The sequence below is a fragment of the Puma concolor genome, chromosome A2, assembly GCF_028749965.1.
Source record: "Puma concolor isolate L17-30 chromosome A2, mPumCon1.1.hap2, whole genome shotgun sequence".
NCBI classification, from domain to species: Eukaryota; Metazoa; Chordata; class Mammalia; order Carnivora; family Felidae; genus Puma; species Puma concolor.
Genome location: NC_141668.1, coordinates 147,425,780 through 147,452,246, shown reverse-complemented (window position 1 = coordinate 147,452,246; position 26,467 = coordinate 147,425,780). Strand labels below are relative to the sequence as shown.

The following is a 26,467-nucleotide window of genomic DNA, read 5'->3' as shown; positions in this document are numbered from 1 at the left end:
CGCATCTCATTGGTGTTCAGTTACAGGGCAGACAGTGAATTTTCCTAATCCATTTAGTGTGCTGACAGAGCCATGTTCACAATTTATAGAATTTCCTTTTAGACATCTACCTATTTCACAGTTCATTAAGACTCAAACTGAACACCTGTATTTATGAAGTCAAAAGCAATTTTATACTAACAAGGTGTTAAATAAGGCATTCTCTGAAAGCCTGAACAACAGTAACAACAACAGAAGCAATAGACTCTTGACCTATGGAATGAAATCATGTCTATAGATACCTGCATCATCCTTTAATAGGGCAGAAATTGGCGTGGAACTGCAGCCAACAATCTTAACATATTTTAATTCCTCCACCACAAGTCTCTCATGTTTTACCCTAAGAAAGCAAGAGTATGGGACTACCTTGCACATTTCACCTAGATATCTAAAATCTGCCAAATAGTCAAAAATCTTAGGAAGTAAAATGTGGCCCCATTAAACAATGTCTTCACTAGATACAGGGACATTTTCAGCATTCTGGGGCCCACAAAGACTGACCCTGGCTCATTTTTATGTAACCCCAAAGTTTTCACATCATTAATAAAGAGAGATTCAAAACAAAGCCTACAGACATTAGGGGAGAAAGTGTGTAGTTTGGCACTACCATCATAAATACCCTCAAAACGAAAAGGGAAGAAAATAAAATGCACGTAGCAGAGGTGGTGACCCCTATAATGACTGTGGTTCCCAACAGCTTTTTTTCTACCGGTAATAAACCATTCTGCAGACCTCCCAATTGTGGCCACCATGATAGTTACCGCTTTGCAAGTTTATGTCTTTTTCTTGCAGTTAGGAGTGTTATCAATAAAAATTTCAAATGATGCCTTTCCCAGTCAAATTAAAACATTTTAAAATGTGGAGCCAACAACAGGATTAGAATGGAAAAATACAAGTGATACCAGGATTTTATTTTGTATATTTTTTTTTCACCAAATCCCTTAATTTATTAATTTTAAAGACATTCCTTGCAAGTCTTGAAAGTGAGACAATGCACCCTCACACAGCACTGGGGTAATTTGACTGTCTTAAAAGTTGGTTTTGTCATATGCTACTAACTTCTTAAAAAAACACTTCACTTTTAAATGTCATGACGATGATGTTCATTAAACAAAAGTCTACCTCAAAAAAGTCATTTCAAATATCCTTTGAAGCTTGGACTGAAGTGATTGAAAAGGACTTCACTGCTTGCCAGTCAACCATGGCAGGAGGGCAGAAGGAAAGTTGAAATTACTGGTTAAAAGTAAAGGAGCACTGCTTATAAATTCCACCTTATATATTGTGGCAAATATTATTTCCACCTACTTTAAAAAAAAACTCTTTTGCTTAAAATGTGTGAATTCAGAAGGATCAGTTCCTCAAGTAACTGGAATCATTTGCAAAGCCCTGTTTGAATGCATTTATCTCACAGTCCCTGGAGACCACAAAGCATTCCCAACTCCTAGTCACAGTTAACCTGTATACACAAGAGTCTGAGACTCATCATGAAGTGGGGCAGAGGGCCCACCTCAATGCAGAAAACCAAGAAACAAGGAGTCATGCTTGTTATGTTCTTTTCTCCATGTATGAGCAACATATTCATTGTCAAAAGCTTGATTTTTATGATCTACCTTGAAAACTGACAGCCCAAGTCTGCTTTCTGGCTGTGTTATCAAACTGAAACATCTTTGGCTGAAAAAATGCCACCACTGGTTCAGAAAACACTTCCTGATCCTCCAGTAGCACCTTGCTGAGGAAACGATCTCCCTGAAGAAATGATCAGCTCCACTTCTGTTAAAATGCATTTAATTTTTTACCTTGCAAATGTACAACATGTGTATCATAGACAATTTAAAGATCACCTGAGTCTCCAACACAAGGAGAAAACACAGGAAGATACCATTGTCCATTCTTTTATTTTTTTTAACAAAGTATGCATGCATAAGTATATGTATATACACATAATCATAAACATCTTTAAAGATATAAAAAGTAAATACTATACAATAAATTCTTAGTATACTAGGATTCCAGACTTCATGAAAATGGTCCCCTCTCCACATACTGGGAAATATCCTTCATTATTATGGCCATAATGTAACTGTTATTATAGCCACAGTGATACTATGAGGATTTAAGTCACAGAGTTATTCATTCTTAACGCTTCATAGCCAATACAGGGTTCTACCTAGTAAGCACTGAACAGGAGTGAACTCACCTGTTAAGACATGATTCGAAAACTTACATGAACTTTGCCATGAAGATTAAATGAGACACTGTAGGTCAGCTCCTTGACATAAAAAAAAGCACTCAATCCACAGGGGCCCTTCTAGAAAGCACTAAATTTCTGTATAAGAACTCAGGGTTTGCAGTCCAAGACCCTGTCTCTCACTATTGTGTGACGTTAAGCAAGTTACACATCCTCTCTGAAGCTCTATTTCCTCATCTTAAAAATGAGGTCAATAATACCAACCTCACACGTTGTAAGTCAAGTTTAAAATAAGTACCACATGGGAGGAACATCTGGGTGGCTCAGTTGGTTGAGCATCTGACTCTTAATTTCAGCTCGGGTCATGATCTAGGGATTCTTAAGTTCAAGCCCTGCATCGGGCTCCACACTGACTGTGCTGAGCCTACTTAGGATTCTTTTTCCCTCTCTCTGCCCCTTTCCCATGTTCCCTCTCTCTCTCCCTCTCTCAAAGTAAATAAACAAACTTTAAAAAAATAAAAATAAATAAATTATCACATGGGGAACATTTAGCTATAGTTCCTGAAACTCAATCTAGTAGCCACAAGACACTCAACAGCCATTTGAGCAATGAAATTAAAGAAGTCCAACACCAAAGGTCATGAGATTATGGGTCCCACCTTGTCCAACACCTTGCACATGATGGATGCTCTATAAAATATTATCAAATGATGCTTCATTTAGGCAAGTCGAGGGAAGCATCTGTCTGAAGTACAGCAGACTGAAGCACTTCTAAGTAGATGCAGTAACTCATGAAATAATCAATCCAGCAGTGTTTGTAACCCCATAAATACCATTCCCTTTCTCAAGGAAAGTCAATTTGCTTGAGTGTGGACTCATAGAGGACCAGCTTTAATCAAAACATAAAACCTTAACATTATCCAATAATCACCTTAGCAACATTAGCCTTCAATTATATGAGATATAAATGGACCTTTCATACAGCTTACATACTTTAATCTTCAAAGATACTGAACATTTATTTCTGTTTGTCTTCTTTCCTTCCTTTATTTATATGCTTTTAAACAGTAGAAGGAAGATGAAGTCCAATTAAGATTTTGTGTGGAATTATCATCAACCAGTGACAATGAAATCACTGAGTATTTATGGTAGTATAAATCAGTTCTCTATCATATATCCATATACCAAACAAAGTGTTGGCTGGATAAAAGCAAGAACCATATCCAGTCATTCAAAACGTATGTGTTGAATGAAAAAATGCACAGAATCTATAGGACAGGGAGAGATCTTTAATGTGAAATTCTTGGAAATGCTTCAGGGCATCTGTAAACTGCCTAAAATTATATACATGATTGCATGTGAATATAAACGTATATGTGCCAAGGTAAATTTTTCTGATGAGAGAGCCTATAGATTGCATGAAGTTCTCTTCTATACTGATTACATTTAAAAAAACAAACACAAAAATGTTATGGACTCTTCTATGGAGCTGCCACTAACCTAATCTGGATATATTGCCCCTTCCCTTGCCTTTGTGAACGCAAAATCCCTACATACCTGTTAATAGGTTCTGAAGTGTCTACTTTTAAACAAGTAGAACTCTTCCCTGACCTATTTGGAACAGAAATGAGTACAAAAGCAAGCATAATATGCCACTGTCATATAACACATCTTCCAGAAAACATGCAAAAGAGTTGCCAGGCCTGGCAGTTTGGAAATCATGCCGGGCTGGGGAAAAGTGTTACCTGCCGGAAAACAGAAGGAAGTCTCTTAATTTGGGGATAGAACAAAATAGATGGCACTTTCATAGTACCTTCATTTCTCTGTATCACTCTAAGACATAAAAAAGTGACCCAATTAAAATATAAAAGTTGTGGCTTGGTAAATGCAACCACAAATTCAAAAGAGACCCACTGAGGCAGAACACAGAGAACCCATGATTAACGAAGTGAGATGGGAGGCACCTGGGTGGCTCAGTTGGTTAAGCATCCGACTTCAGTTCAGGTCATGATCTCCTGGTTCATGGGTTCGAGCCCCGCGTTGGGCTCTGTGCTGATGGCTCAGAGCCTAGAGCCTGCTTCAGATTCTGTGTCCCGTTCTCTCTAGGCCCCTTCCCCACTCATACTCTGTCTCTGTCCTTCTCTCAAAAATAAATAAACATTAAAAAAAAAAAAGAAGTGAGGTAGGGTATTCCCCAAACATCCCTGACTTACAATAGTAATAATAATAACAGTAATGATGGTAATCAACACAATTTATAGCTAGAACCCTTTACTAGAGTCAAAGCACTTTTCACATAGATGCATCATGCTGGCACAGTGACTGCCATTTCATAAATCAAGGCATAGAGGCTCAGACAAGTTATTAAATGGGGAGGGGGGTGCGAAGGCATGTCCACACATCTCCTGTTTCTAAATGCTCTGTTCTTCACACACTTTACTTCAGATCATAGAATAATAGCTAGGCCTTTCTTCTCCTTAACTTATGAATATGTTGGTAAGTATCACTGAAATACAGAAAAATAAGGTGCTAAGAAAGCCCATTCACTATTATCTCTACTGCCATGGAATTAATATGTTGGCAGATGGAGGTAAGTTGGTACATAGAAAACATCAAGGGAAGTAGCAAAACAAGAAACTTGGCTTTGGGGTCCTTTGAAGCTGGTTTAAAAAGGTAAAATGTTATATTACAAGCTATGTGGTATATATCTGTGTGTGTGTAATTATTATTCCATTGATTTATTGCACACATGTCAAAGAGCGTCTGGGCATTTATACAAGTTAAAACAAACCAACCCAGGAGCCAAGCCACATAGCCGCAAACCCAGACAACTTGCCTCCCACCCTTCATTCTACTACCTCCTAAACGCAAATCCCCTGGTAGCAAAAGCCCTCCTTGCAGAGATGAACCTTTAAGCCAGTGGCATCTGTCCTTTATATCATAGTCTAAGAGTAGCCAACTGGCTAGTTGATGGCACAGATTTTCCAGATAAACAGCAAGGCTCTTCCCATTCTAGAGACAGCCCTCTTCTGTTTTGGCAAGAGCTTTTAGGAATGACCCAGGAATCTAATTGGAAGGAACAATCACATATTACCTCCTCCAAGAATAAGCACCATATCTCTCATATGAGTGTAAACTCAGGTCTTTCATTGTAGGGTGTAATGAAACAGAACATATCTCATTCACTGAGTACTTGCCCAATAACTCACCACCAGTTAGGTAGGGAGACTTATTTCTGTCTGTTTCTCCAAGAAGCAGGAAAATCACTTTAATGTACTTTACCCTGTTGGCAAAAATCCTTTGCTTATGATCCAACAATTAGAGCTAATTTCAACCTAAATTGCTTCCCCTTAGAGATGGACATCATTAGATAACTTTCTCCATTTCCATTTACAAAGATTTTAAAGGAAGAAAAAAGGCAAAAGAAATTTCCTTGGATGTTTCAGCTGATAAAATCATTAATCTCACACACCCAACTTCAAAGCAGGAAACCAGAAAATCTTCTTTCTCTGCACATTGAGAATAATTTTTTCTACTTCAAAGCACCATCTCTTTATTGGGTCATTTTAATTATTCAGCATGGGACAGAAGCTATCCTAATGTCACCACTGTCTTTTTCATGAAAAATGTATAGGTCTAATTTGGACTACATTAATTTGAGAGGAGTTAAATACTGAGGAGAGTATAAGAAAAGGGAAAGAGGCCAGAGGATATGGCACTCATCTGTGCAAGGTAGTGAGAGGGAGGTAGTGAGCCTTTCTGAGCTGACTTTTCTTTCTTTCCTGCTGAAAAGGAACCATCAAGAAGCCTGACTCCCTGTTTGAGTAATACCACAGCAGACTGCCTTGCTTCTCAAATTTCCTTCTACCTAATACACAGCAACAGAATTACACTAACTTTATTAGTAATGCTGGTATTTCCCCAACCCAACACAACTGTGTGTTGTGAATAACCACTGTGAAAACAAAACTGGACCCCCGTTCTACAACAGGGGTCAGCAAACAATCTGGCCCTGTTCAGAGTACAACTGCTAGAGAGAGGACCAGCCAGGCATTCCAACTCCCACTCAACCCTCTTCCTACAAAATCACAATGCCAGGGCTTGGGAAACTTTTCCTGTACAGGGCCAGAGAGTAAATATTTTCAGTTTTAAGGGCCAGATGGTCTCTGTCGCTATTAAATCGTTCTGTTAATGCACAAAAGCAGCTAAAGACAACACGTAGATGACAGGGTGCAGCTATGTTCTAATAAAACTTTATTTACAAAGACAGGTATAAGGCAAGATTTGTCCCACAAGCCATAGTTTTTAACCCCTATTTAGACAAGTGCTAGATAGCAGAAATGTTCTATAGCTGTGCTTTCTCATTCACTAGTCAGTAGTCACATGTGACTATTAAATACTTGAAGTATGGCTAGTGTGCTATGGCTAGCTAATGTGCTAAGAAACTACATTTTAAATCTTACTGAATCTCAATTAAATTTGAACGGCCACATGTGACTAGTGGCTACAGTATTAGCACAGTTCTAGATACTATTCACTGCAGCCTCCTCAAACGAGATACACGCTGTCTTCCAATTTATGGCATAGTTCAAATGTTTGCCTTGCAAAATAAAGTATCCGTGCTTTCAAATTCACAATAAAACTATATAAAACTGAAAATGATTTTCTTAAATGTGAGATATCTACATCACTGAGGCCAAAATGATCATTTTGGTTTGCAGCAATCAAATAACTGCCTATTAGCCAATGTCAAGTGCATAGGGGCTGAGTCAGGTCCATGCCAAGGCCTATCCAATCTGGAAGTTGTTTCCTTTCACCTCTGGACACTCTGCTGCACCCTGACTGAGGGCACAGGCCTACTCCATGGCCATATTATTTCTAAGGAAAATCTAAACCTCCCCACAGACCCAAAAGCATATACGTACAAAAACACAGCTTAAAGAGTTCAAGAGAGAACATGTAACTCAATTAGATTGCCTTCTCCTACAGTAATCCACTTAACATACTGCCTCAACAGAAAACATCAGGGAGATTCATCGCATTCTTTGCTATTGCCCACATGCAATAATTTATTTTCTGGCAACTGTTTTATTTACATAGTAACTAGCTTATGTTTTGCCTATCTTAGCAGGCCCAAAGATATAATCCAATGAGGAGAAGCAAGGAAATAGGACAGTAACTTATATTAGGCTTTCTTCTAAGTTTGAATAAGAAATAACAAACCAGCACTTCTTTCCAGTTAGCAATAAGTGCACCTCGGAAAAACCTCATTGGCTTAGATACTGCCACTGCACAAAACTTAAACCAACATTTCTTTCAAGAAACTCATACAAAAATCGACTTTCTTCAATGAGTAAAAGAATCTTGAAAGGTAAAGATACCCTTTAGGAAGTAACAAACCCCTGGAATCATGGGTGCCAGGACGGGGAACCTATACAGACACACAGTAAGTAAGGCAGATGACATTCTGACTTTTTTATGATTTTTGATAAAACCATTCTAGATCCAATGATTTATTTGTGGTTCCCAAATCCAAAAAACTCTGAAAAAAATGAAGAAAAAAATTCCAGAGTGAAGCAAACTCTTTTGGTGGCACAATCAGACATGAACTGATAGTATGCTACTTACACAGTCTTAATTTATCTTACTTTAGTATGTGGAATTTTTTCTCTGCAGATATAGTCATGTGTTTGTTTATAAGGTGTTACTATATCCCCACTGGGAGTTTTATGCAATCTAGGATACATGCAATGGGTCTTACCTTTCTAAAATCCCCGGAATATCTGACATCCAAAACAAATCTGGCCTCAAAGGTTTGGATCTTCTAAAGAAAGCTGTCCAGGTAGGACGTTTTCTATCAACTCAACGTCTGGTGCCTGGCATCATGAAACAGTGCCTTACCTCAGTCTGAAGGATGGCAGCCCTCTGTTCTTTGGCAGTAAGCGACTCTTTAAGCACTTCAATGTGTTGCTTGCAATCTGAATTTTGATTGCTAAGAGTTTCAAGCTTTGTTTGTAAGGCAAGAAGTTCTGACTCCTTCTTTGAAAGCTCCTGCTTCAGCTGATCAATCTGTGAAACAGCAACAAAATTGCAAGAAATTAGAAGCCACAGTTCCTATTCTTTACATTTGAGAACTACCAAAGTCTCTTAATTTTCAATAGTCAGCGATCATTACTCCAACAAGGCAAGCCACGAGTTTGCTTAAAAATGGCCTTGGGTGGGGGGGCACCTTGGTGGTTCAGTCGGTTTAGCGTCCACCTTTAGCTCAGGTCATGATCTCACAGTTCATGAGTTTGAGCCCCACATCAGGCTCACTGCTGTCAGAGCAGAGCCCACTTGGGATCCTCTGTCCCCTTCTGTCTGCCCCTCCCCGGCATGAGCTTTCTCAAAAATAAATAAACATTAAAAAAAAAACCCAAAAAGATGGCTTTGGAAGTTCTTACAGGTCTGGAGAGGCTCTGTAAAGATGGCGTAGAGTACAGAAAATAGAAAGGTAAGGTCAGCAGACTGTCTTCTACCATCAACCCCACTCAGAACAAAGCTTCACAGTGGAATGGCGGCTTCCTGAACAGAATTACCCATGAAATCACATATACTATTCACCATTATCCTCAGAAGGGTCAACAGATTGCTAATGAAGGTAATTAACCCAAGACATACCCTGGTCCTTCTCTGCCATTCCACAGTGGAAATGATCATTCAAGGGCATCGTTTGACAAAAAAGAATTCTTACCCCCCTCCAAAAAAGTAAGCATTAAAGATTTTTTGTTTATATTAAACACTGACAAGATACAAAATAACATAAAATGATGTAAAGTATAAGGAAAAATAATACAAGAAACATCCATCATTCAATTCAGCAAAAAGATCATTAGAATTACCTGTGTCCCAACCCATTTCTATCTCCTTCAGAAATAATTATCACCCTCAATTTTGTGTTTGTCATTTTCTTGCTTATCTTTTTACCATATATTTTTTTGCATTTCAACTTTATTTGTTCTGTGTATTTCTTTTTAGTACTTTGCTTTTTTCTACTCAATCTTACGTCCTGAAGATTAAATCATGTTATTGTACATGAAATTTGTTCATTTTCACTGAATTCCACTGTTAAGACTTCACCACAATTCATTTGCCCATTCTGCTATTAATAGACATTTTGGTTTGTTTCCAGGTTTTTTTGTTAAAACAAAAAGTGCTATTCTGAACATTCTTATATATATTACCTGGTATATGTAGCAAAAATAATCTAGGAGTTAAATTGCTGGACTACATAGTATGCACATCCTTAACTTCACTGGAGAACACCAAAATGTTTACCAAAGCTGTTATATTCACTTTCAGGGTCCCAAGCAGTGTGTAAGTGTGCCAGTCATGCCACATCTTCGCCGATGTCTTATGTCACCAGACATTTACATTTGTGCCAGCCTGACAGAGTTGTGGTAAATGATCTCCAAAGATGACTGTCACTTGTCCACACACGCTGCTCCTCACAACTAGAGGTAGAGTCTGTTTACCCTACTCTTGAACCTGGGCTAAACTGTGGCTTACTTCAACAGCTAGATGCAGCCAAAGTGTCAGCATGCCTGTTCTGGACCTTGTCTATAGGAGGACGGGCAGCTGGAAGCTGGCCACCATGTTAGAAGTCTAACTGCCCCCCAACCACCAAGCTGTGAAGAAGCCCATACCAGACACATGGACCGGCCAGGCAGAAAGACAGAGAGGCCTGGTAGAAATTGTGGCTCCTTCATCTTGTTCTTGGTCTTAAAGGGAAGAATTTCAATGTTTCATCATTAAGTTTGATGTTTGTTTTAGCTTTTTCTAGGCGCTCTTAAGTTTCAGAAAGTTCCCTTTTATTACAACTTTGCCAAGAGTTGTTTTTTTTTAATCATTAAGGAATGTTTAATATTAATAAACATTTTATTCTGCATCTCATGATTTATCACACTTTTCACCTTTAATATGTTATTGTAATGAATTACACTAATGGATTTTTAAAATACTCAGCTCTCTTTGCACAACTATGAATAACTCCACTTAGTCATAATGTACTGTATTTTTTATATGTTACTGGATTCAGCTTGCTATTTTGTCAGGATCTTTCATCTATGTTTATGGATAAGACTGGTTTGTAATTTTCCCATTTTGTGCTGTCTTTGTCAGGCTTTAGTACCAATTTAGAGTGCTCCTTTTTTTTTAATGTGTTCTGAAATGTTTTGTGTAAAATTAAAATCTTCCCATTAGTGTTATTAGAAATCAACAGTAAAATAAGCTAAAGCTGGCATTTTCTTTCTCCAAAGACCATTACTTACTTCATCCATCATTAGTGGTTAAAGGAATATTCATGTTTCTAATTATTTGAATCAATTCTGGTAACTTTTTTCTCCTAAGAATTTTTCATTTTATCTAAATACTCACCTTGACCTAGCAGGAAATTTTCATAAAACCACTTATCTTTTGATATCTATGGCATCTATGACTGTCTTCTTCATCCTAATACTCTTTAGTTTTACTCTCTTTTTCTTGATGAGTCTCAGCAGAGGCATGTCATGTTAAATAATCTCTTCAAAGAGTCAATTTTGGCTGTGTTGGTCGTCTAACATTCTTATTTTCTTTTTTTTTTTAATTTTTTAACATTTTATTTTATTTTTGAGACAGAGAGAGACAGAGCATGAACGGGGGAGGTTCAGAGAGAGAGGGAGACACAGAATCTGAAACAGGCTCCAGGCTCTGAGCTGTCAGCAGAGTCCGATGCGGGGCTCGAACTCACGGACTGCGAGATCATGACCTGAGCCGAAGTCGGACGCTTAACCGACTGAGCCACCTAGGCGCCCCTAACATTCTTATTTTCTATTTCATTAATTTCTTCTTTTATTTTTTAATTATTTCTTTCCTACTACTTTTTTGGATTTATTCTATTTTCTTTTCATAATTTTCTAAGTTAGATACTTATCTAACTTTCACCTTTTTTTCTTTCCAAATACATCTTAAGACTGTAAATTTCCCTGTCAGTATCATTTTAGCTTGATCCCACTAGTTTGATACATAATATTTTTTAAAATTTTTTTTTAACGTTTATTTATTTTTGAGACAGAGCATGAATGGGGGAGGGTCAGAGAGAGAGGGAGACACAGAAACTGAAACAGGCCCCGGGCTCTGAGCTGTCAGCACAGAGCCCGATGCAGGGCTCAAACTCACAGACTGTGAGATCATGACCCAAGCCGAAGTCGGACGCTCAACCGACTGAGCCACCCAGGCGCCCCAAGTTTGATACATAATATTGATATTGTTGCTCAGTCCTAAATATTTTCTGATCTCCATATATATTATTCTTCAACTCACAAATAATTATGCTTCTTACTCAACAAATACATGGATGTTTCCTAGTTATCTTTGTGTTTTTTTCTTGCTTGCTTTGCTTTGTGAATAGATAACAAGGTCTCTAATACACTAATCATTTGAAATTAGTGTATCTTGCTTTATGACAGAGTATGCGGTCATTTATCATAAATGTATTTTGTGCACTGTGTGCTAGAAAACAATATGTATCCAAAAATTGTTGAGTGCAAGTCTATAATCATTGGCTCAAAAATGGTTTCTTTCCCTTAAAGTCTGTAACACCTTTGTCACAGTTAATATTTGGCTAATGTGTCTTTTTTCATTTTCAATGTATCATTAACTTTATGTTGTAGATGTCTCTTGCAAATAGCATATATCCATATTCTTTTATCCTCTCTGATAAAATTAAATGGAGCATTTATTACCATTACAGACATACGTGATTTATTTCAACCACCTACCTTATTGCCATTTCTATTTCTCTTCTTTTCGTTCTTGCCTTTTGAAAGATTTTTTTATCCTATTTTTTTTTGCCTCTACTCATTTAAGACTTATAACCTTTATTTATATTTATTTTATTTCATTTATTTCTAACCTTTAAGTTATTACCCTAGAAATTATAGCTTGCTTACATTTTTAACTTACCTAAGTCTAAAGTCAATCTATGCTTACTTTCTTTCAGAAAAATATAAGGATCTTGAGACACTTTCAGTTCAGCCACCATCCCCTTGACATACACGTTATTGCTGTCATGTATTTTAGTTCTTTCCTGTTTTGTTTTTAACTCATCATTACTTTTTTTAAAAAAATTTTTTATGTTTATTTATTTTTGAGAGAGAGAAGCAGCATGCAAGCAGGGGAGGGGCAGAGAGAGAGGGAGACACCGAATCTAAAGCAGGCTTCAGGCTCTGAGCTATCAGCACAGAGCCTGACACGGGCTAGAGCCACAAACCACAAGATCATGACCTGAGCCAAAGTCAGATGCTTAACCGACTGAGCCACCCAGACGCCCGTCATCATTACTTTCTTTACAGTCCATGTTTATTTAGATTTACCACATTTGTCACTATGTTTGTTCAATATTATTCCTTCATATCAGATGTTCTGTTAGAAATCTCCTTATACCTGAAACGAATCATTTAAATTTCTTTTAGTGGGATTTTTTTGGTGGCAAACTCAATTTTTTTGTCTAAAAATACCACATCATTCTTTTTTTAATATTGTTGCTGAGCATTAAAAGTAATTTTCTAGGTTAAGTGGTATTTTTTTCTCTCAGCCATCTTCTGGCTAACATAAGCTTTTAAGAAGTCAAGCTATCACTCCAAATTCAATCCTTTACAGGTAATGGGACTTTTTTCCATTAGCTGCTTTTTAAAATAGCTTTATTGAAATATAATTTATATGCCATACAATTCAACCACTTAAGTCACAGAGTTGATGGTTTTTAGTATATTCACAGAATTGTGCAATCATCATCATAATCAAACTTTAGTGCATTTTCTTCATTCCAAAAAGAAACCTCGTAACAATTAGAAGTCACTCTCCATATTCCCCACTCTCTACCCCCAGCCCTAAGCAACTAGTAATATACCTTCTGTTTCTATAAATTAGCCTATCCTGGGAATTTTACATAAATGGAATCTTGTAATATATGTATTTTGTGACTTTCTTCTCTCACATAGCATGACATTTCAAGGTTCATTCATATTGTAGTATGTACCTGTACTTCATTCCTTTTTATTGTTGAGTAATACTACACTGAATGAATATGCCACATTTTGTCTATCCATTCATCAGTTGAGGGACACTCACATTGTTTCCATGTTCTGGCTACTATGGATAATGCTTCTAAGAACATTCATATGCAAGTCTGTGTGGACATATGTTTTTATTTCTCTTGTGTACATATATATAGGTGTGGAACTTCTAGGCCATATGATAACTGTATGTTTAGCATTCTGAGGAACTTCTAAACTGTTTTCCAAAATGACTGCACCATTTCACATCCCCACTACCAATACATGAAGGTTCTAATTTCTTCATACTCTCACCAAAACTTGTTAGTCTATCTTTTTACTTACAGCCATTCCAGTGGGTATGTCATCGTGGTTTTGATTTCTCTAATGACTAATGATATTAAGCATCTTTTCATATACTTATTAGCCATTCATATATCTACTTTGGACAAATGTTCTAACTGCTTTTTAATTTTTTTAATGTTTATTTAATTTTGAGAGAGAGAGACAGACAATGTAAGTGGGGAAGGGGAGAGAGAGAAACAAGGAGACACAGAATCCAAAGCAGGCTCCAGGCTCCAAGCTGTCAGCACAGAGTTCAACGTGGGGCTCAAGCTCATGAACTGCAAGATTATGACCTGAGCCGATGTGGGACGCTCAACCGACTGAGCCACCCAGGCATCCCTCTAACGGCTTTTTAAAACATTTTCTTTGCCTCTGAGATTTTATGTAAATGGGCAGATTTCTTTTCCTCTTTGGGGTACTCAAAGAGTCCTGAATTTATGGACTTGTATCTATCATTAGTTTTGGAAAATTCTCAGCTTTCCACTCTTCAAATATGGCTTCTGTGTAGTGATTTTGTCCCTACTCTATCTCTCTTTTCCTCTAGAACTCTGATTAGACAGATGCCAAACCTGTTTAATCTGTCTTCTATGTATCTTAATTTATCTTTAATGTATTTCATCTTTTTATCTTTTATTTACTTTATACTACTCTGTTTTCTAGCTCATTAAATGTCTTTTCTGCTATGATCATTCCGCAGTTGAACTGATTTATTAAACTTTCAAATTTCCATTTTTATATTTTCCTATTTCTAGACATTCTTTGGTTCTCTTTATTTTTTTATTTTTTTTTAACTTACATCCAAGTTAATTAGCATACAGTGCAACAATGATTTCAGTAGATTCCAGTGATTCATCCCCTATGTATAACACCCAACGTTCCTCCCAACAAGTGTCTTCCTTAATGCCCCTTACCCATTTAGCCCACCCCTCCACCCACAACCCCTCCAACAATCCTCAGTTTGTTCTCCGTATTTAAGAGTCTCTTAGGTTTTGTCCCCCTCCTTGTTTTTATATTATTTTTACTTCCCTTCCCTTATGTTCATATTTTTGTATCTTAAAGTCCTCAGGGGCGCCTGGGTGGCGCAGTCGGTTAAGCGTCCGACTTCAGCCAGGTCACGATCTCGCGGTCCTGGAGTTCGAGCCCCGCGTCGGGCTCTGGGCTGATGGCTCAGAGCCTGGAGCCTGTTTCCGATTCTGTGTCTCCCTCTCTCTCTGCCCCTCGCCCGTTCATGCTCTGTCTCTCTCTGTCCCAAAAATAAATAAAAAAAAAACGTTGAAAAAAAAAAAAATTAAAGTCCTCATATGAGTGAAGTCATATGATATTTGTCTTTCTCCAATTTCACTCTAGTTCCACCTACGTAGTTGCAAATGGCAAGATTTAACTGTTTCTGATGGCCGAGTAATACTCCATTGTGTGTGTGTACACACACACACACACACACACACACACACACACACACGCACCATATCTCCTTTATCCACTCATCTGTCGATGGACATTTGGGCTCTTTCCACAGTTTGGCTATTGTCAATAGTGCTCCTATAAACACTGGGGTGCATGTGCCCCTTCAAAAGAGCACACCTGTATCCCTTGTATAAATACCTAGTAGTGCAATTGCTGGGTCATAGGGTAGTTCTATTTTTAATTTTTTGAGGAACCTCCATACTGTTTTCCAGAGTGGCTGCACCAGTTTGCATTCCCACCAGCAGTGCAAAAGAGACCTCCTTTCTTCACATCCTTGCCAACATCTGTTGTTGCCTGAGTTGTTAATTTTAGCCATTCTGACTGGAGTGAGGTGGTATCTCATTGTGGTTTTAATTTGTATTTCCCTGATGATGACTGATGTTGAGCATTTTTTCATGTGTCTGTTAGCCAGCTGGATGTCTTCTTTGGAAAAGTGTCTATTCATGTCTTTTGCCCATTTCTTCACTGAATTATTTGGTTTTTGGGGTGTTGAGTTTGTTAAGTCCTTTATAAATTTGTGCTTGATATCTTTATAGTTTCTTTCCCCTTATTCATATTTTTAATCACCTCTGTTATTTGTTTAAACATATTAAACATGCTTATTTCATAGTGTTTGTCTTAAAACTCCCACTTCTGAAGTCCTTGCCTTCTGATTGTACTGTTTGTTTTTTCTACCAGCTATCAATTATGGTAGCGTTTTTTGTTTCTTTTCAAACTTTGTGATTTTTAAAAGATTTTTACTGTGTGCTAGTTTCTTGGACTCTTATCTGGAGAAAAACTTTGAGGTCTAAGTTGAACATGTGGGCCTTCAGAGCATTTGTCTCTGCCGATACCTGGGGCACTATCAACCAAGGACCCCTTTAAACTGCGTTCTCTACTTGAAGTTTTTGGATCACCTCACATTGTATGTTGGTGCAAGGGCTATCTGTGGTTATAGATTCTTAAAACTAGTTTTTTTTACCTTTCACTTTGCTCAAAGTTTTAAAATAGATTATTTTCCCTGGATTCTCCTAGTCTAGGTGGAAGAAACATACGGTGGGGAGGTTTTTAGTTTACCCGTGTACTAAGAGTGTGGCTGTCTGGGATCCCAGTTTAATGTGGTAGCGAAATTCCTACTTGGCTCTTCCTCTTGAACAGACCCAGGCTTCTGTCTTTTTCCTTCAGTGCCCCATGACTGTGGAAATTAATGCTCAAGTTCACATATCTAGCAAATGCCAACAAGAAGATAGAACCAGTGCTCTATTATCACTCCAGCCCTCTGCTCTGGCTTAGTTTTGACCCTTGAGATTCTTCCTAACTTTACAGTTCATAAGTACATTTTTAAATTTATCTTTTGAAAATATATTTCATCCAGCACTTTTTGTTCTTTTCAGCAATTAAAACTTGCATAAACAAGAACCAAGCTACTGACAATAACTGTTAAGAATGAATGGAGTGGGGGTATACAAAGAAATAAGACCCCTACCTTTGTAATTGTTCAGGCTGTGCAATTCACTAGAAAGGTTGAGATGGAGTTTCATTTGCAGGATGAAATCAGACTAGATCAGCAGACAAATAGGTTTCATCTTGCTTTCCAAATTTAAAGATTTAGTAGTGACTGGCAGTCATGAGAAGGATTCTGACTATGCTTGAAGATTCACTGAGAGGGACTTGTGATTGATTATCAATTTGCTCTGAGTATGTGTGAACAGATGGTGGCACTGACCAGATATATACAGTACATGAAACACAGTTTTTTCTTTATAATTTAATGAATCCTGAGTCTGTTATCATTTTTACCTGCAATAAAAGTAAGTTCCATTTCTCTCACGCGCGCTGTCTGTCTCCCATATAATAAGAGCTGAGTATAAATAAAAAGAGGGAAAATCTAAACTAGGATTAACTAAAATTATAAAAGAAATTAAATATGTTGTGATCAGCAAGATCAGCATTCTTTTCTCTTTTTTTAATGTTTATTTATTTATTTTTAAGAGAAAGCACAAGCAGGGAAGGGGGGAGAGAGAGAGACAGAATTTGAAGTAGGCTCCAGGCTCTGAGCTGTCAGCAGACAGCCTGACACGGGGCTTGAACCCACAAACTGTGAGATCATGACCCGAGCCAAAATTGGACGCTTAACTGACTGGGCCACCCAGGTGCCCCAATATCAGCATACTTCCCATGAGGTATGTTCTAAATCACAGGCAGTTGCAGCTGATAGTACAGTATCTAGTTGATTCCACATATTAAACTGATTCATCTTAAAATAAAACTAAAAAACACTTTGAACTTTAAATACCTAAGCAAAGATGATGTTTATAGTATTAAAAAATGATTTGGGCTAACTTCTACAAGTATCAGAGTAGAAATCTAGTGTAGGAATGGGGTACTGAGAGAGAAATTTAAATGAAATTAACTTGATCAACAGAATGGCATTTAATAGGAAGGAAGAACATGACAGGTTCTACATACACCTACTTTATTCAATAAAAATAGATTGATAATGACAAAACTATTTCAGTCTATAAATATTAAACAGACATTTGCTTTAAATAGCTTTCAGACTATCACTGCCATGAGGTAAATTTTAAATAAATATTTTATGCAGACAATAACAGAAGAGGGCTTTTCTAAGGGGAATATAGTTACAGGGTAGAAAATCATATTCTTCCATAAAAAATATGCCTTGTGCTTCTTTTATAGCCATAAACTCAATAAAAATGGAAAGTGATGCAATCAAACATACATGGGAACTGAGGCTGGGGAAGATCTGTCTCTGTGATGGCAAGAAGAAAAGCCAATCAGAATTACATCACATGCTTTATATGAAGTCCATGTGGACATCAGGAACACTTCATCTCGTCTGAAAGTTCTTCCACCACTTACGTCTGTGACACAACCAACACCCTGAAAACATTCCCTTGCCAAGGAAAACAGCTTCTTTTTCACTGCAGATACAGCTCTCATGTCTAGAAAGTGATATGCTTATTATCATGCCGTTTGGGTTATGAGGTTTGTAATCCTTCGGAGGTTAATAAGAAAATGTGTTACAAATTCAGAATAAAAGAAGAGATCTAAGACAGCAGAGTGGTGTCTTTGGCAAACTCTGAAAACAGAGGGAGTGACTAATACAGAAGTACTGAGATCAGTAGATGAAAAATGTAAAAATGTGTTACACTGGAAACAAAGCCTCAAATAGAACAGGGGATACCATCATTCTTTCCCTGCCAGAAAAACAATTATTTACATGGTACATTCCATTCTTAAAGGTTTAACAGTGCTCCTGAAGGTAACTCATGCTTTCCATTGCCTCTAGATTCTGTTCTCACAGTCTGAGTCCTCTAAGTTTTGGAGCTAAGAGTAGAAATTGGAGTTTCTAGAAACTGGAGGCCCAGGAGGCCTCCCAGAGTCTCAGTTCTCAGGGAAAACAGGCATATGCCAAAGGCCTTGCAAGATGCAGGGATTTCCATCCTGGCCAACTATGTCTGATATCCATGCCTTTGCACAAGTTGAGATTCTAAACTCTATTTTACATTTTTGCAATTCACCTTCTACCTTTGCAAACATGTTGTGTCATGTTTTTTTTTATGATATCATATTTATAAAAGCAATTAGGGTCTTCAATGCTACTTAACTTAATCACAAAGTTTTCAAGAGGCTCTACCAGTCCCAGTCATCTGTTCAGGATCAAATGGAGGTAAAATGCAGTAAAGCTTTACTTATTTTAATAATTAATGCAAGCAGCACTCCTTTATATACCACAACATTGTCTCCATATCAGATTTTCACTGAAACATTTAAAATTATCTATTCTAACATACTTTTATATTTAAAAATAAGTCTATATACAAGAATTATTATTAGCTGCCTTTATTACCTACTTAGAGCAAATAATTACATATTGAGATTGAGACTGATTTGAGGTCATGCCCTGTTAATGAAAAGCAATCAAATGCTGAGTCAATTTTATCACCAATGGGTCATAAAAACAATTTTCAGCTAAAATGTCCCCCCTAAAAACCAAATAGAACATAAATATGTGTTTATCCAATTTTAGGATTTTTTTTCATAATCAGATTGAATTTTTGTATCTTATTTTTTTTTAATATTTTAAAAGGTTTATTTATATTTGAGAGAGAGAGAAAGAGACAGTACACAAGCAGGGGAGGGGCAGAGAGAGACAGAGACAGAGTCTGAAGCAGGCTCCAGGCTCTCAGCTGTCAGCACAGAGCCTGATGCCAGTCTGGAACCCGTGAACCATGAGATCATAACCTAAGCTGAGATCGGACGCTTAAGTGACAGAGCCACTCAGGTGCCCATTATTTTTTTATTTAAAAGTATCAAACTTCCAAATAATCATAATAGAACTCATTTTAGATTTCTTTTAAAGAAATACTCAGATTGAAGAGCACTTCCAAGCCCACTGCCTTTGCAAACAGTAATCACTCCTAAGGAGCCTCTCCAAAACACCAGGTAAGAAGAAGTTCCCTGGGGTACTTTTAAAAAGCTTTCTAGGTGCGCCTGAATGGCTCAGTCATTTGAGCATCCAACTTCGGCTCAGGTCATGATCTCACTGGCTCATGAGTTCAAGCCCTGCATCGGGCACTGTGCTGACATCTCAGAGCTTGGAGCCTGCTTTGGATTCTGCGTCTCCCTCTCTCTCTGCCCCTTCCCGCTTGTGCTCTGTCTCTCAAAAATAAACATTACCAAAAAAAAAATTTTTTTTTAATCCAAAGTAAAAAGCTTTCTATATATTCACTGCAAACAGCAAGAAGACATAACAATATTTAGCTGCAATTTCAGATTTGGTTCCCAGAGTTCCACTCCCCTCCTTATGCAGCATTTCATAAGAATTTCTGAAATGTTCTACCAAGACTCTGAGTCTTTGTAAACCATTAAAACAACGGTTTCTAAAGTTAACTATCCCTGCCTCAAATCCAGCATTTTTTGCTAGTTGGGATCCAAAGTCACTTTCTGATTTCCATTTCTATAACTGCCTCACTAAACCCAATGAGTTTCAAAACTACATTTCCGTTTCCAAAGTAAGTTTCAGAGCCTCTAGGTGTTTGCAATTTAAATCTAACATTTTTCCCCTTTTGGAAAATCTGCCATTTCACATAGACATGAGTTCTTCCCACTTCCTCCTCTGTGTGGAGTTGGGGTAGGATGGTATTTTTACTTATCCTTCTAAGTTTCCTCAGTCACTGATTTCAGTTTGCATTCTTCATCAGACCTGTCATTGCTGTTTTGACAATCTGGTTATTTAGACAAAAAAACAAACAAACAAACAAACAAACACTAAGCCTAAATAACTTTCATTACTCCAGCCAGAAGTGAACTCTCCTCCCACCCAATCTTTGGGGTAGTTTTTCCAGTACATTTCTTACTTTCCCAACTAAGTGGTCAGTATTGGCTTTGAAGTGAGTAATATTTTGAATATGCACTACTTTTAGAGCCCCTCAGTAGCTAGCTCAGTGCCATGTGCTAAAACCAAGGTTTAGGAAGTCTTTGAGGAATACAGAGATCCAAACTCCATCACTGAAGGTTTTATCCATGCAACTCTGCATAAATGAAAGAGTTCAAGAGACTCTAACGTTGACATTAAACAATTGTTCTATCAATGTGCATACATAATCATTGCAAGAATTAACTCTTCAGATATCTGTGATGATGTTGACAAGCAACATATTCATATAAATTCTGTAGAAAAGTTATCCCAATAGGCCACAATGGACCATAAACTATGCTAGTCATCCAATTTTAAAGGGTATCAATCCATGCCTCTAAAATATAACAAGTTCCATGACAAATGATTTACCCAACTGGAATCAGTTCACACAGACTCTGGGATCCCACAAAACACAAAACACAAAGCACTCAGGACTAAATTCTTAGCAATTTAGTAATTATAAATACTTACTTCCTCAATAATAATGGGCATAATTATTAATTACCTTTTTGAGCCAGGCATTTTAATTACATTATTTCATTTAAACCTCTAAGTCTCCCTCTTAAGGATTATGGTATTGCCCCATTTTATACAAGAAGAAAGTGGTTGCATGACATAACTCACTCCTCAAGGCCATTCAACTAGAAAAGGCAGGCTAGAGATCTGCCAGAGTCCACTATAGGTGTCAGCCTACACTCTTTCCCCCTTACTCCATTTCTCTACTCAAACATCCTTCTGACCTAACCACTTTTGGAAGAACTCTAAAAAGTAATCAGACATTAAAAGTTAAAACCAACTCAAGGACTGATAGTCTCTCAGACACCTGTGGGCTAATAAGGTAAAGAGTTGCTTGCTGAAAACCATATGCATATATGGTTATTCACCTGGACAAATTTCATGGCATTTTTAGTTGTAGAAGTGGCTTGAACTATCTTCCACTGCTGAATGACAGGATGGGACGAAAGGTTTAAGTCAAAACAGTAATTTTCCCAGACATTATGAGTTCACTCGTATCTTCATAGTTTCATTGCAAGAGTGAATGGTCATCATTTGGTCAACAGGCTACCCTACCACTATGCTTGCTGCACCCTAGCTCAACTCTCTGAGAGGGAAGGACTGCAAAAAGAAACTAGAAGGGAGGGTTGAACAGGGAAGCCCATTCTGCATTTTGTGGAACTCCTTGAAAGGAAAAGGTTACATTCAAACCCACTAGACACTCTCCTCAGATCTCCCTCAATTCCTTGATCCAAAGTTTTAATCATAATCTCAATGTCAACTTATAAGTGGAAAGTTGGCAGAAGTAAGGAAAATTTTTGTTTTTTCCCTGGAGAAACGCACATACATACACACAGAGACATATGTGGTGAAGTAGATGCTGGATATTACTATTTCCTCTCTATAATTTGCAAATTCTCTGCAATAAATATGCATGTATTTCACAATGATAAAAATCATACTATCATTTAAACATTTTTTTTCTCTCCACTTCCACTGCTTCCTCACAGAAGTCTGCATGACTCTTAACTCTGCTGCATTTTATAAGGCAACAAACAAAAATAAAACTTAGAACAATCAATAACAGGGGTGCTTAAGAACACATGGTAAAAAAAAGAATTTTTAAAAATTGGTGTGGTTATTATTTCCAGAAGCAAAATGGTTTAAATTCAGGGATAAATAAAAGCATCTCAAACTCTCAAAAGATCTATTTGGGGCAATTCATAAATTAGTAATTATGCATAGGTAAAAGTAATAGCTGTTCGGTTCATTTGCAGCCCAAAGTTTAATTTTGAAAAATAACAAACCAAATTCCTTAAAACTGGGAATACCAATATAAATCAATGGAATGGGTTACTATAATTATACTTTATAAATATTCTATAGCAACAGATATCAACAATATAAAACTGGGAATACCAATATAAATTAATAGAATGGGTTACTATAATTATACTTTATAAATATTCTATAGCAACAGATATCAACAATATAGTAACACTATCAACAACAATGACCATCATTTACTGAATGCTTTCTAGAGATCAATCAAGGGACTAAGTGCTTTAAATGCATAATCTCTTGGAATTGTGAAAGCAATCAATGATGCAGGTCTCTGCTTTTTTCCATTCCTATTTCATGGATGAAGAAACTGAGGCTTAAAGAAGCTGAATAATTTAAGCGAATTTAAGCATTAGGATGCAAAATCAGTTCTGCCTTAAACACTATGCTAAAACCAAAATGTCTTTATACCATTGAAGTGAGTTAAATTGGCTTCCAAGATCAACACCTTCTGAGACAGTCACCTTCTTAGGGATGGTCAAAATTTGGCAATGACAGAAACTTTGCAAAAATAGCAAACTTATGAAAACTCGGGAAATTTGGAAGACAGGGGACTATTCAAAATAAATGTTAATTCCCAAGACATCAAAGTTACTCATTAGAAAATCTTGAACACCTTAATTAGTAGAAATCTGAATGAAAATGTTCCCCGATTTCCTTTTGGAATCTACACTTCTGAACTAACAATCTTCTGCCTTCTTCATTATTGTCCACGTATTTCATGATATCACATAAAACCAGTTATGTGGGCATTTGGGGAAGTATGTATGTAAGTCATAACTTTCCAGTCACATTAAGAGTATAAAAGTTTGTAACATTGGGCCATACCTTGGTTTTCATGAACTTGGAGTGACTTTTGTAAACCTCTATTTGTTTGATCTCTTCTTCACGGTCCTCAGTGTTCAGCACACCATTGGCTTTTAGCATCTGGATCTCATCCTCCAGATCCCTTATGTTTCGCTCTAATGAAGCAATTTTTGTGTCCTGTTGTTAAAAGAGAGAGACAGAGTGAGAGAAAGAGAGAGAAAATTGTTTTTTTAGTATTATCAAAACAGAATTTTAGAAAGTAATTTTGGGAGTAATACATTATCTATGGTATAGACATAGCCCTGAAATCAGAACAATTTATGTTTTTCACTTCTGAGGATTGTTTGTGAGATTATTCTTTTAGCTCCCAATAAAGATCATATGTCAATACAATATGGAGAGTTGCCTAGATAGGTTTGTCTAATATCTGGGAATCAGATTACCAAAGCAACAAGGATAAAAGCAATCTAACGTGTTAATACACACACACACACACACACACACACACACACTATTTAAGTGGACTAATTTGTAATTTCAGATATAGTTTACCAGCATATAATTTCTAGTCTACTTGTAAACATAAAAATGGTTTGTTCATGCATTCATTCTATAGCTGGATTTATAAGGCATGATTGGAATTGACTCTGACAGAGAAGAAAATTAAAATCTACTAATGAGAAGGATTCTCATCTAGAATACAGACATCAGTGCAATTAAATAACTAAATCCTGATATACTAAATATTGAAAATTTATAGCAACCAAAATATCACAATGTCATGATTTATTTGGCAAGCAGCTCCCTGAGTGACAAAAACATTGCTACCTTGAAGGTCATCTCTAACCTACTGACTTTCGGAGTTAAAAAACTAGAAATATTACACTCAAATGTGGAATTGAGAAAAAAAAAACAACCATAGGTAATTTTTTAAGGAAATGACAAACCCTATACACAAGATAGAGCATAGTAAGAAATGAGGCGTTAGAAAGAGAAGAGAGAGCTCTTAAAGGGGAAAAACCCTTCCCCAACCTCAGGTATTAATCTCCAATCAGTTTTGGGAAGGAATCATGTTGAAAGTTTGACTGTAGGTTTCCTATCTACCTGCTCTTTTATTGTACAGATCCAAGGAGCTGCTATTACATTTGTATTTGAATGTTAATGAAAAACAAACTACGATCTAATTTTTTTTATCAATTCATTTTCAAGAATCTAAAAGACTAAAGAGTTCCAAAAATAAAGACAATGAGTGGCCTATCCTATTTATAACTAACTCATATGAAAAACTTTGCAACAAATACATCTGTCCTGATTTTGTGGCTATTTTCTACCTTAATTTCCTCTATTGTATGGCCTGTGGCATGTCTCATGGAGCAATATAATAATCATTACATTGTCATCATCATTAAATAGAGGAAAATGAGGAGAAACAAATACTTATTGAGTCCCACTGTGTGCAAACATCCAAGTGCTCTAAGTGCCGAAGACATTTTTATCAATTCTCAGAAAAACCTCAAGAAGATGAAATAAAAAGATTCTGAAATTTGCAAGATTATTATGGAATGTTATATCCTATAGCATTTCGTTCCCCTTTTGAAAATAATATTGTTATTTTTTCCAGTTATAAAAGCAATACACCTTAAATTCCTAGAAAATGAAGAAAATCCCCTCTAATCTTACCATCAAGAGATAACCATCACTAATGTTTTATGTACTGCTGTCAGGATTTTTCTATTTTTAGATGCAATTTCCAGAAATCTTGTATGCTGCCAGTTTGAGTGAAATGAGTGTCAAGGACTAAATGTCTACGTGCCTCCAAAATTCCTATGTTGAAGCTCTAACCCCTAATGTGCTGGAGATGTGATGGTATTTGGAGATGAGGCCTTTGGGAGGTGATCAGTGTTACACGAGGTCATGAGGATGAGGCCCTTGTCAGAAGAGACACTAAAGAGCTTGTTCTCTCTCTCTCTCTCTGCCCTGTGAGGGCACAGCAAGAAGGTGGCCATCTGTGAGCCAGGAAGAGACCCCTCACCAGAACCGAACCTTGTTGGCATCCTGATCTGGGACATCCAGCCTCCAGAACTGGGAGAAAATACATTTCTGTTTTTCAAGTCCCCCAGAAGTGTTATTTTCTCATAGCAGCCCAAGGTGATGAATGTAGGGAGGCATCTTTAGTGACTCTTTTGAGTTCTGAGCTATGAGAACTCTGCAGATAAAAAGAGAAGCAATAATAAAAAAGCTACCAGGGGCACCTGGATGGCTCAGTCAGTTGAGCATTCAACTTCAGCTCAGGTCATGATCTCACAGTTTGTGAATTCAAGCCCCACATCAGGCGCACTGCTGTCAGCACAGAGTCCACTTCGGATCCTCTGTCCCTGCCTCCTCTCTGCCCCTTCCCCACTCACACTCCTTCTCTCTCACTCTCAATCTCTCTCTCTCTCTCTGTCTCTGAAAAATAAATAAACATAAAAAAAAGGCTACGGATACTTTCAATAATAGCCAAATTATAGAAAGAGCCTAAATGTCTATCAACTGATGTATGGATAAAGATGGGATTTATATATACAATGGAATATTACTTGGCAATGAGAAAGAATGAAATCCTGCCATTTGTAGCAACGTGGATGGAAGTGGAGGGTTTTATGCTAAGTGAAATAAATCAGAGTAACACAGATATCATATGTTGTCACTCATATGTGGAACTTGAGAGACTTAACAAAAGACCATGGTCAGGGGGGAAATAGTTACAAACAGAGAGGGAAGGTGGCAAACTATAAGAGACTCTTAAATACAGAGAACAAACTGAGGGTTGATGGGGGTTGCAGGGGAGAGGGGAAAATGGGTGATGGGCATTGAGGAGGGCACTTATTGGGATGAGCCCAATAAGTGTATGTAAGTGACGTATGTAAGTGATATAAGTGATAAATCACAGGAATCTACCCAAAAAGCAAGAGCACACTGTAAACACTGTATGCTAGCCACTTAATAATACATTATATTTTTAAATGATAATAAATAAATAATAAATAAAGGGTCTACTGGAAAAAAATAATTAAAAAAGTAAAAAAGGAAATACTTATTGAACACATTGTATAGGCAAAATACTATTCTGGGATATATTTATATATAAAAATATATAAAAGTACATAAAACATTATATATGCATACAAATCAGATATATGAAAATAATTTGTATTTTATGCATATGTAAATACATATTTATATAAAAATAAATAATTTGGATAATAAAAAATAAAAATTAAAAAAGGCTGCAGAGAAAGAACTTCTAAG

General features: G+C 37.0%; 1 protein-coding gene across 10 annotated transcripts in view; it reads right to left on the bottom strand.

The window, feature by feature from the left end:
* ERC2 (ELKS/RAB6-interacting/CAST family member 2) overlaps nt 1-26,467 on the bottom strand; it is a 934,759-nt gene that overhangs the window by 601,058 nt on the left and 307,234 nt on the right. For all 10 annotated transcript variants that reach the window (XR_015248352.1, XR_015248351.1, XR_015248353.1 and 7 more), the window contains 2 exons: nt 23,198-23,353; nt 8,129-8,296 (listed from right to left, as the gene is read on the bottom strand). Coding sequence is in view for 7 of the 10 variants with exons in the window: in XM_086697880.1 (XP_086554006.1) it covers nt 8,129-8,296; nt 23,198-23,353 (324 nt within the window). In the remaining 3 variants the exon portion in view is untranslated. The remainder of the gene's footprint in view (nt 1-8,128; nt 8,297-23,197; nt 23,354-26,467) is intronic.